Consider the following 12,488-nt stretch of genomic DNA (forward strand, 5'->3'; position numbering starts at 1 on the left):
CTTTTGCTCACGCATTCCTGTAACCCTGCACAATCAGAAATCCATCAATCTCAAACTTGAACAGACTCAAAGAGGGACCGCCCCCAGCCGGCTGTGGTTGAGAGCTCCAAAGGTTCACAAGCCTCTGAGTAAAATCATTTCTTCTCATCTCAGAGCAAAGGAGCATCACCTTTTAATTTATACCTCCTGGTTCTAGACACTTCAACCAGGGGAATCAGCTGATCTGCATCTACCCTGTCCACCCCTTTGTAGGTTTTTATGAGCAATTTGACCTGTCTGGTGGTTAGATCCTGCCTTCAGAAGTCTGCTCTTGATTTTTCCTAATCAAAAGGAAAAGTAAAGGGCGAGAGAGAAGAGAAATGGAAGTGTTGATATTTATTGGTATTGTTGAGTAGCACAGTGGCTCAGTGGTTAGCACTGCTGCCTCACAGCACTGGTGACACAAGTTCAATTCTAGCCTCAGGCGACTGTCTGTGTGGAGTTTGCACATTCTCCCTGCGTCAGTGTATTTTCTCTGGTTGCTCCTGTCTCCTCCCATGGTCCAAAGATGTGTAAGCTGTTTGGAGGGTCGGTGTGAACTTGCTGCTCCAAATGGCCTGCTTCCACCCTGTAGGGATTCTATGATTCTGTGTTGTACAGGATTGAGAGTGTGACATGCAAATGATCCCCCACATTGTATGTGGGTGTATTCTCCCCCTCTTCTCCCCCCACCCCCCAAACCACTGTATCTGGGTGTGTGCCTCCTCCTGCTACATCTGGGTGTGTTCCCCCTGCCCCCCACCCCCATTGCATCTGGGTGTGTGTCCCCTTGCTCCCCTGGTGTATCTGTTTGTGTTCCCCTCACCCCCCCCCCCCCACCACTGTATCTGGGTGTCCCCCTCACCCGTGTTCCTCCCCCGTCCCTTATTTGTCTTACATTTTTTTAAGATCATTTGTAAGGTGTGAACATCGCTGGCTGGGTCAGCATTTATTGCCCGTCCCCAGTTGCCCTTGAGAAGGTGGTGGTGAGCTGTAGGACCTCTAGGTGGACAGAAGAAACACGATGCCAGAATTAGACTCCCAACTCCTCAAGCCTGCTGGGCCATTCGTTCAATTGCCAATCCCTCAATCCCCTCTGTGTCCAAAACACCTTCCACCTCTGCTGCAAACTAACGACTGAATGTCCATTGACTTTGCCAATTGGTGTACCTACAGTCTGTGTACAAGAAGACCCGAAGCCTTTTAATTACCAGCATTTACTCACGTCTCACCTATTTTTTAAAAAAAAACTTTTCAATTCTTCCCACCAAAATGAAATATTTCCAATTCCCCAGGTATAATCCATCCGCTAATTTTTCACCCTAATATGTCTTCTAGTTAATAATTAGTTATTCATTTTGCAGCAAGGTAGGTGAGTCAGCTCCTCCACACTGAGATACTGATGTCATTTGCAAGTGAAGAAAAAAAACTAATCGAACAGTTTAATGAGAACCAGCACAGCAATGAATGGGCCAAATAGCCTTTCTGTGTTAGATGATTCTGTGACTGCTGCTTTGGTGTTTCCCGAGGATTGCTGTGACATTTCTCTCAAGTGGCGCAATTGTATAGTGTTTCTGTGAGGTGGCACAGTGGCTCAGTGGTTAGCACTGCTGCCAAACAGCACCAGGTTCGCTTCCAACCTCGGGTGACTGTCTATGTGGAGTTTGCACAGTCTCCCTGTGACTGTGTGGGTTTGCTCTGGGTGCTCTGGTTTCCTCCCACAGTCCAACGATGTGCAGGTTAGGGTGGATTGGCCATGCTAAGTTGCGCAGTGGTCAGGATGTTGGCGAGGTGCATTATTAAGGGGAAATGTAGAGTAATAGGATAGGGGAACGGGGTTGGGTGGGGTAGTCTTCAGAGAGTTAGTGTGGACTTGTTGGCTCAAATGGCCTGTTGCCACATGTAGAGATTCTATGATACAGTATTACCAGGTCCCTCTGCCTTTAGAATGAATATTGAACTGTGCTGCTTAGTTTTCTATTAGCCAATTATATACCTGAGCAAAAACCAAATTGAGCAATTGTGGCTTTGTAATCTCTGCTAAAGGCTACGTTACGGTCCTTGCTGGTGATAACACTGAACTAGTCCAATCCCAGAGTGAAGCCTGGCTTGAAAGATTGAGAGTTTATTTTTTGTTGGTGGTCATAGTGATGATTAATTACTGAACATATTAATGTGAGTCTGCCAATGTTTTTTAACATGAGCCCATACATTTATTACACAACAGGAATAAAACAAAGCTATAAATACAGCTATAAATAAGTCAGTTTAGAAAGATCAAAACATAAACAGTAAAACATTTCAACCAATTTCCAGCAACATCCTTTACAGATACTCAATCCCAGTGAAGTGTTGCTCCTCTCTTAGCTGTTTAGTATCCTTTTCAATTTTGATATTGTGGAGCCTTCTTTCCAGTTCCGATGGCCAAAACCGCTTTTGTTCTGAGAGTCTAAAGACTACTATGTAAACTCTGGCAGCCTACAAACCCAGCCCACTTCTATGGAACTCTTCTCCTGAATTGAAACTTGATTCTTTTGAACTCTAAAATATTCGATTAGATTACTTAGTGTGGAAACAGGTCCTTCAGCCCAACAAACCCATACCGACCCTCTGAAGAGCAACCCATCCAGACCCATTACCCCTACACCTAACACTACAGGCAATTTAGCATGGCCAATTCACCTGACCTGCACATTTTTGGACTGTGGGAGGAAACCGGAGCACCCGGAGGAAACCCACGCAGACACGGGGAGAATGTGCAAACTCCACACAGACAGTTGCCTGAGGTGGGAATTGAACCCAGGTCTCTGGCACTGTGAGGCAGCAGTGCTAACCACTGTGCCATCCACTAGCATGAGCCTGTTAGCCTCACTTGATCTGTTTTCTGTGTGCGTTTTAAGACACTGCATTGTAAATATTCCATTGATAAGCATCATAGATATCCTGAAAGCACTTAACTAAAGTTGCATAATTTCTTGTAAATTATGCCGTTAGTTCACTGTTCTAAATTTACTTTCTGATCTCTTACTGAGCAACATTCATCTTTGTAGAACTGAACCTATTTACTTATATTTTCTTTGACATCACACTTCACTGCTGTTTTGACTTATTTTGACAATAGGTTTGAAATGGATGATTTCCATCTTGCTCTTCCCTATTATAAGATGTCGGGTCTGTCGCTGAGCAACCTAATCAGCAGAAGGCTTTTATGGGAAGGTGACCCACAGAAATTTGGAAAAGGATTTATGTACTACTTAAAACATTCTATCTATGAGGAGATTGAAGAGCCACTAAGCGCAGTAAGTGGCTTTTAAATATACTCCTGAATGCAAACTAATCATGATCATGAGTATTCTGTTAAAACCGGAAATTGCTGGGAGCGCTCAGTCGGTCTTCAGAACTTTGAAGGAAAGTCCTTTATTTGAAAACTTAACTCTCTCTGTTTCTCTCATGCCTGCAGAGTGATTCCCAGAACCTTCTGTTTTTATTTCTGATTTCCAGCTAATGTACCAAAGTATTCTCCACCTTTCAGGCACTCTTCCTGTATCCCTGATGAAGGGCTTTTGCCCAAAACGTTGATCTTTCGGCTCCTCGGATGCTGCCTGAACTGCTGTGCTTTTCCAGCACCACTCTACTCCAGAATCTGCTTTCCAGCATCTGCAGTCATTGTTTTTACCAAAGTATTCCAGGCTATCCTGCCTAACATCCCCTGGCCGTGACTGTTCAAAATAGTCTAATATTCAAATGGTGCTCTGTTAGCTTCATAAATCAAATAGTTGGAGGATGTAGCTAATGAGTAAAATTGCTTTTATGTTCAGCATTCAACAGAGAAAGTAGATGTACAGGAGGACTCCAGCTGACCCAGAGAAAGGTCCCATCGTGCCCACTTCTCCAACAATGTAAACTCCCCCATCTCTCCACCTCAGATTTGTAACCAATGATTTCAGCATCTTGTTCTGTTCAGAATCCATTGCGTGTTCATCAGTTGCTCTTTGGACAGCAAACCTTCCAAAAATCATTGACTGTGCTGCATTTGAACTTGTGTTTTGCTATCACAGTTTAGGTTGAAGTCGTGTTTTGGGTTTGCCTGTTCTTTGGCAATTAAGAATTCTGATCTCCCTTCTTAATCTGCCCCACCTTTCAAATGAAAAGCTGTTATTTATTCAGTTTCCTTTATACTGCTCCATCCTCTGTTTGCAATCACTCCTTTATTTTTGATATCAGTTTGATTCTTTTGGGAATGTTTCTTACATTTTGGGGAGAAACACTGGACAACGTATTTGTCTCTGACCAGGGCGTTCTGCAGTTTGTTTGTCACCAATGTACTTAATCTTGCCTGTCCTGCACTCGCTGGTTCAAGGTAATACTGGCTACTCTTCAACTTTGAAAATTTTCACCGCTTTCCTATCTCTGTAACCTCCTTCAACACCGCTCTGAGGTGCACGTTTTTGCAACGTCAACCTCTTGCATCCAGGTATCCTTCACAGTTATGACTTCAGCTGCCTGAGCCCTGAACCCCAGAATTCCAGAGAGAAAACTCAGCACCATTTCCCCTCTCCCCCATCTCTTCTCCCTCCATCAGTCCTTCCTTCCACCATCTTTCCTCTCCTCCTCTCCTCTCCACCTCCAGCTACACTTGGTCGCCTCCAAATATTGCGATGTGGCTTACTGTCCTATTCTGCAAAGCCCCTTGGGATCTTCCACAAGTTATCAAAGACACAATATCAATTCAGATCATTGTTCTGTTTAATTCCTTGAGGATTATAAAGCAGAATTTTAAAAATTAAAGAGTTGACTTGTGATGATGCAATGAAGTTTGGAACTCTGGGAGATTCCCGTAACAAAGTGCTTTTTCTTTGCCTTTTGCAGCTGCAGTAATATTTTTTCAATCCCGTAGGAAACAGCCAACCAGGTGTTACATGTATTCAAGTTGGCCGAGCCCACCCACATCCCACACGCCTTGTGTAGCCCGTGTATGAGGAATGTGTGCCTCAGGACTGCGTGGGACCATCTGGAGCGATTAGGGACCATTAGTCCATCAGCCCTGGTGACGTTGACCAAAGCATTGGTGGCACTGAGGCTGGAAGACCTGGCAAAGTACCAGTTGGCCATGGAGCAGTATCCCGAGGTGCAGTTTTTTTTTGTTTTGTACATTCATCTCTGCTTACAGCTCCCGCTACCCTCAAGACTTCCAAGAGCCAACCTTGGCATGGCCTGACTGTGGGTCAACTGCCCCTTGGTTTATATATTGGATCAAAGGGAGTTAACTTCATAGCAGACGCTAAATGCAAGCTCTCGTGGGAATCCCTCGTCAGTTCTTAAACAGTGTGGCAGAGTACAGGGTTGGGAAAGTGTTGCTCCGACAGTGTCGAGCAGACATTGGTGGCCTGTTGAGTTCAGTAACAGGCAATTGTAAGTTGCATTCTGTGCATAACAGATTGTTACAGCAAAGAAGAAAACCATTCAGCCCATTGTGCCTGCAACCATTCTATTACCCAGAGCCAATCTCCCACCTTTCCCTCGTATCCCTGCGCACTGTTTCTACCCAAATCATCATCCAATGCCTCAATTAAATCAACCTCCACCACGTTTCTGCTCAGAGCGTTCCAGACCCTAACTACTCACTGGGTGAAAATGGTTTGGTCTCCCATCACCCTCACTTCATTTGCGCGTCATTTTAAATCTACGCCTCCTCGTTCCTTTTATCCTGTTCATCCTTCCTATCCGCTCTGTGACGTTTCCAACTCCACACTCAGCTGTAAGGCTAACTGGGATATGAAGTTAAATTGTCCTGCCAGTTGTGTCCTAGGGTGTTTCCGTGAGATTTGTGTGTTATTAGAGTAAAATAGAGGAAATTTATTCTTCATGAAAACCGAAAGAACTGCAGATCATATAAATCAGAGGCAAAAATACAGTCAGTCCTGCTATTGCGCATCTTTCATTAACTGTAATTGGCTGTAACGTGCTTGGTGAATTGGGAACTCGTAAAACATATATTGGCTTGACCGCGATTAGATTGCCAACATCTCAGTGTTATTTGCATTGTGTGATTTTTGTGTTGCGTGGGGTTGCATAGGATTGGAACTATCGTGTTCTAGAATAAATGACTGGAAAAGCTCAGGAGGTCTGGCAGCATCTGTGAAGAGAAATCACAGATGGAGTGGAGTGACCCTTCCTCTGAACGGGGAATATTTACCCTCCATATTGGCCTGTGTTGTGCCAAGATTGTGTTTCTCTGCATTCCTTAAAAACTGGACCACTCTGACATTTCTTGGCATTGCCATTGTCCCCTTGTTAATTGCATAGAACTTAACAGAAGCAGGTCATTCAGCCCATCTGACCCATACTGGTGAAGTTCCATGCCAACCTTATATTAGGTTAAGGATAAGAAGCATTAAAACTGCAATTTCTAAAACATTTGAAGCTGTACTGATGAACTATAGCATGGGAAATTGCGAGGTTACACACTTTGGCAGAAAGAATAGAGGAGCTGAATATCATTGAAATGGAGAAAGCATTTCAATGCATAGAACATAGAACATTACAGTGCAGTACAGGCTCTTTGGCCCTCGATGTTGGATCGAGCTATGGAACCAAGCAAAACAGGGATTTTGGATTTCTCATCCAAAAAGCTAGCATCTGAGTTCAGCAGATACTAGGGAAAGGAAAGGAAATGTGCAGGTAAGGTAAAATAGCCATGGTTAATGGGGGGTAGTGTAGGGGATGAAGGGTCTGGGTGAGATGCTCTTCGAAGGGCTGATGCAAACTGTATGGCTCCTACCTGCACTGTAAGGGATTCAATGAAGATTGGCATCTGCTAATCAGTAGTTCTTGGCTGTCTTCTAATGTTTTCTCCACCCACCCTCCCCCCCCCCCCCCCCCCCCCCCCCCCCATACCCTCACCCCTGCCCCCCACCCCCCAATCCCAAGTCTCTATTCTATGAATGTCACTGGATATCCCAAATCTAACAATAAGACCATAAGACATAGGAGCAGAAGTTAGGCCATTCAGCCCATCGAATCTGCTCTGCCATTCAATCATGGCCAAGTTTCTCAACCCCATTCTCCTGCCTTCTTCCAGTAACCTTTGGTACTCAAGAACCTATCTATCTCAGTCTTAAATATACTCAATGACCTGGCCTCTACAGCCTTCTGTGGCAGTGAATTCCATGGATTCACCACTCTCTGGTTGGAGAAGTTTCTCTTTATCTTCTAAGGCTGTGCCCTTGGGTCCTAGTCTCACCTACCAATGGACACACCTTCCCAACATCTACTCTGTCCAGGCCATTCAGTATTCTGTAACTTTCAATTAGATCCTCCCTCATTTTTCTGAATAAGCAGGGAAACGTATCTGGGATTTGAATTAATAAAGCATTGTCAGCAAATGCTTTTGATGCAATTCAGTGAGTGGACCTTTGGCTAAATAGGGAGTGTGTTGTCCTTCTGAAACTGGCCCAAGCTGTGAAAGCTCTGGGCTGCGGATTAATGCAACGTGTTACATTGCCCACTCTGCTTTGTTTTTCTATTGCCAGACGAGATTAGTTTCTGGATTTGTGGCCGAACCGAATCTCCTACGACATCATGGCGTCGTGGTAACGGAGTTATCTCGCCAGCTGGAGAGGAATCAGCCGGGCCTTCTGGTAGCCAGCTTTGTTGCTTTACTGGAAAGTCACAAGATCAACCTCGAAGAAGCTGAATTATTCTTTAAGGTGAGTGGTATTTATTTCTGTATTTTCGTGCAACGTATTTTTGGTTCCACCTGAGCACCAATAGTGAGGCTCCCTGTGAGGCGAGTGCTGTATATCGAGTCATGGAATGTTAAACTGATGAGGAAACACACTTGACCCATCTAGTCTCTGCTGCTTTTTGTTACTGCTATCCCCTGGTCTTTCCTGAAAGCTGTACAAATGTTTCCCTTTCTCGTATGAATCTAGTTCCCTTTTGAAAGTTACTGTAGAATCTGCATTCTTGGTCATCGAGATTGTAAATAATTGCTTTCAAAACAATTCTCACCTTCCACCCCCTCCTGCTAATGTCCATGTTCCCTCGTTGCAACCTCCAAACAGAGTGTGCTCTTACAGAAGTACAGAATTCCTGCAGCTTGGAAGCAGACCTATTTGGTCCATTGAGTCCACACCAACCCTCCAAAGAGCATCCCAGCCAGGCCCACACCCCATCCCTATAACCCTGCATTTCCCATGGCTAACCCACCTAGCCTGCACGTTCCTGGATGCTGGGAAAATTTCCATGGCCAATCCATCCTAACCCACAAATGGGTGCTCCAGTTTCCTCCCACAGTCCAAAGCTGTGTAGGTTAGGTGGATTAGTCATGCTAAATTGTCCATAGTGTTCAGGGATTTCTAGGTTAGGCGCATTAGTCAGGGGTAAACGTAAGGGAACACATCTGGGAAGGTTACTCTTTGGACTTGTTGGGCCGAAGGGTCTTTGGACCATGCAAAGAAACCGGAGCACCTGTGGGAAACCCACGCAGATACGGGGAGAATGTGCAAACTCCGCACAGACAGTCACCCGAGGCTGGAATTGAACCTGCGTCCCTGGCGCTGGGAGGCTGCAGTGCTAACCACCGAGCCACCAATCATTAATGCTATCAAAATGTTACATTGCTTGGTACACTTCTACTACACACACTGTATGTGGATGAGGACTCAATAGATAGTTGTTTCAGAGGCCCAGGCAAATAAGATCATAACACAAAGCAGCAGAAGTAGGCCATTCAGCCCAGTGAGTCTGTTTCACCACTTAATGAGCTCATGGTTGATCTGTGATGTGGAGTAGCCAGTGCCGGACTGAGTTGGACAAAGTTAAAAATCATACAACACCAGGTTATAGTCCAACACTGTAACCTGGTGTTGTGTGATTTTTAACACGGTTGATCTGATAATCCTTAACTCTACTTCTTACCTTTGCTGCATCACCTTCTGATTCCCTCATGGACTCGAAATCTGGATCTCTCAGCCTTGAATGTGCTTAATGACCCAGCCCTCTGCTGTAAGGAATTCCTTAGGTTAAAATCGATTCAAGGTAGCTCATGGAATTTAATATTAATGACTAAATTGGGAACTTAGAGCTTGCCTCGCTATTGTTTGTTGTAATAAGCCCCCATCTGGTCCATTCATCTCCTTCAGAGGAATAAAATGGTCATCCTTACCCAGTCTGGCCTACGTGTGACATCAGGCTCTTAATTGAGCAAGCACCTCCGTTTAAGGGTAATTGGGGATGGACAACCAATGCATCCTATGAAAAAACTATTTGAAAAATCCCAGGTTCCCCGGTGTCATCCTTAACACCCTCTCCATTCGTGCCATCCTTCCTAAAATGTGGTAGCTAAAACTGAACATGATGTAACATCTAGAGGCAGATGTGGCACATTCAGCCCATCGAGTCTGCTGTGCTGTTCAATATGATCACAGCTGATGTGATAATCCTCAACTCCACTTTCCTAACTTTTCCCCATAACACTTGATTCCCTTCCTGATTAAAAATCTGTATCTCAGCCTTGAATATACTCAATGACCCAGCCTCGACAGCCCTCTTTGATTAAGAGTTCCATAGATTCACTCCCGTCTGAAAGAAGAAATTCCTCCTCATTTGTCTCACCTGGGGTGGCCCCTTATTCTGAGATCATCTCCTCTGGCCTTAGACTGTCCTGCAAAGAGAAACAAGATTTCTGCATCTAATCCTGTCAGCAGCACGGTGGCTCAGTGGTTAGCACTGCTGCCTCACAGCACCAGGGAGCCGTGTTCGATTCCCATGTTGGGTGACCATCTGTGTGGAGTTTGCACATTCTCCCCGTGTCTGTGTGAGCTTGCTCCGGTTTCCTCCCACAATCTGAAGATGTGCAGGTTAGGTGAATTGGTCATGCCAAATTGCTCACAGCATTAGTCAGGGGTAAATGTAGACTGGGGGAGTGGGTCTGGGTGGGTTGCTCCTTGGAGGGTCGATATGGACTTGTTGGACCGAAGGGCCTGTTTCCACATTGTAGGGAATCTAATAAAAAATAATTGAATATGTTTCAATGAGGTCACCTCTCATTCTTCTAAACTCCATTGGGACAGTCAGTCCCTCTATGCCTGCTGTCAGTCTAGGGAACTTTCGTCTGGACTGCCTCCAATACCAGTACAGAGGGATCTCGATTATCCGAATGGGATGGGTGGGCATTATTTCATTTAGATAATTGATTATTCAGTTAATTGATTTCCTCTGGGTCTCGGAGTTTTCTGTGAAATCTGCTCCCCGTTCAGGAGACTAGGCAAAAGCACACAGTGTGCGCGAGACTCTGTTCTCCCATCCATTCCCACCACGCCCCCGCCCCAACTCGTTCCCAACCTGTCCAACACCGCCTCCCGCCTGTCCCCCAACCCCGCAGCCCAAACTCCACTCCTCCATCTGCTCCCACCGACCGTCTGACCCCCCGTCTGCTGCCCACCCCTCCCTGCCCCCTGGGCAGCCGGACTGTACACCAACAGCTGTCTTTGTGGGGTAAGTCTCCAAATAGCACACACACACAGCCTCTCACACACACACAGCCTCTCACACACACACAGCCTCTCACACACACACAGCCTCTCACACACACACACACAGCCTCTCACACACACACAGCCTCTCACACACACAGCCTCTCACACACAGACACACACACACAGACACACTCAGACTCACGCACACACACACAGCCACACTCTGACTCCCACACACACACACAGCCACACACACACAGAGCCACACGCATGCGTGCACACACACACACACTCACAGTCACACACACAGACAGACACAGACAGACACACACACACACACACAGCCACACACACACAGAGCCACACGCGTGCACGCGCACGCACACACACACACACACACTCACAGTCACACACACACACAGAGCCGCACACACAGAGCCACACAGACAGATACACACACACACACACACACAGACACACACAGACACACACACACACGCACACCACATTTTGACAGGTTCCACCTCTGCTCTGTACAGGACAGTGTTGGAGAGATTATCTGGGGAAGTGGGGGGGGGAACGGGTTCATGGTTCACCCATATGTAGAACTCCAGGGAAAGTGTGGGGAGAGAGAGAGTGGGTAGGAGGTCAGTCATTTAGAGACAGTGCCTGGACTGTCCAGGACTGTTCTTGGCAGCCTTTCAGTGAGCCAGGTTCGTTTTTAATTATTGTACCTGTAAACAAAAGATGTGATCAGGGTTGAAACAGCTCTTTGACATAATGTTTCTATCAGGACTTTGAGATCACTTTCAGATAATCCGATATTTGGATAATTGTTATTCAGGTAATCGAGTTCCTCTCTATATCTTTGCTTCGATAAAGGTCCCAAATGATTCACAGTGCAACAGCTGTGGTTGGACTAGTCTCTTGTATAGTTTTCTCCCTATGGTTATACTCCACTTCCTTTGAAATAAAGCCCAACATTCCACATGCCCACTATACCTGACAGCTAGGAGGAGAAAGTGAGGGCTGCAGATGCTGGAGATCAGAGCTGAAAATGTGTTGCTGGAACAGCATTAGGCAGCATCCAGGGAACAGGAGAATCGACGTTTCGGGCATAAGCCCTTCTTCAGGAATGAGGAAAGTGTGTCCAGCAGGCTAAGATAAAAGGTAGGGAGGAGGGACTTGGGGGAGTTGGAAATGCGATAGGTGGAAAGAGGTCAAGGTGAGGGTGATAGGTCAGACTGGGGTGGGGGCGGAGAGGTCAGGAAGAAGATTGCAGATTAGGAAGGCGGTGCTGAGTTCGATGGATTTGACTGAGACAAGGTGGGGGGAGGGGAAATGAGGAAACTGGTGAAATCCGAGTTCATCCCTTGAGGTTGGAGGGTTCCTAGGCGGAAGATGAGGCGCACTTCCTCCAACCGTCGTGTTGTTGTGGTCTGACAGCTAGCTTTTTGAGATATAGAGAAGTTTCCTGAAGTATTTCCCTCAATTATGTAATATTCAGCTGCTCCATTCCTGCCCAAGTGCATGACCTCACAACTTCCCTTATTACAGTCACTTGCTAATCTGCCCATATTCCTCTGTGTCTTTCATATCACTCACTATCGCACCTACCTTTATGATGTCCACATGCTTCAGTCTAGTATGTTCATCTCCATCATCCAAATCATTATATATATTGCAGATATTTGTAATGCCAGCACTGATCCCTGCCAGTTACAGATTCTCATCCTGAAAATATCCCCATTTAGAATTACAGCCTGCTTCCATGCTGGAGGGATTGTGTATGACCCATCAAATCCACACCAATCCTCTTTAGAGCATCCGATCCTCACACTCTCTCCCCTGTAACCCTGCATTTCTCACAACTAACCCACATCTTTTGACACCATGGGCATTTAGCGTTGCCAATCCAACTAACCTGTACATCTTTGGACTGTGGGAGGAAACTGGAGTACTCGGAGGAAACCCACGCAGACACGGGGA

At 45.9% G+C, this 12,488-nt stretch overlaps 1 protein-coding gene across 2 annotated transcripts in view; it reads left to right on the plus strand.

The window, feature by feature from the left end:
* The window catches only part of hps3 (HPS3 biogenesis of lysosomal organelles complex 2 subunit 1), a 71,228-nt gene that overhangs the window by 41,716 nt on the left and 17,024 nt on the right, over positions 1–12,488 (plus strand). For both annotated transcript variants that reach the window (XM_087993328.1, XM_043702683.2), the window contains 3 exons: positions 3,140–3,317; positions 4,916–5,146; positions 7,551–7,727. In XM_087993328.1, the coding sequence (XP_087849454.1) occupies positions 3,140–3,317; positions 4,916–5,146; positions 7,551–7,727 (586 nt within the window). The remainder of the gene's footprint in view (positions 1–3,139; positions 3,318–4,915; positions 5,147–7,550; positions 7,728–12,488) is intronic.

Source organism: Chiloscyllium plagiosum, unplaced genomic scaffold (genome assembly GCF_037043375.1).
Source record: "Chiloscyllium plagiosum isolate Xiang-an unplaced genomic scaffold, Cpla_swu_hap1 HiC_scaffold_13, whole genome shotgun sequence".
Lineage (NCBI taxonomy): Eukaryota > Metazoa > Chordata > Chondrichthyes > Orectolobiformes > Hemiscylliidae > Chiloscyllium > Chiloscyllium plagiosum.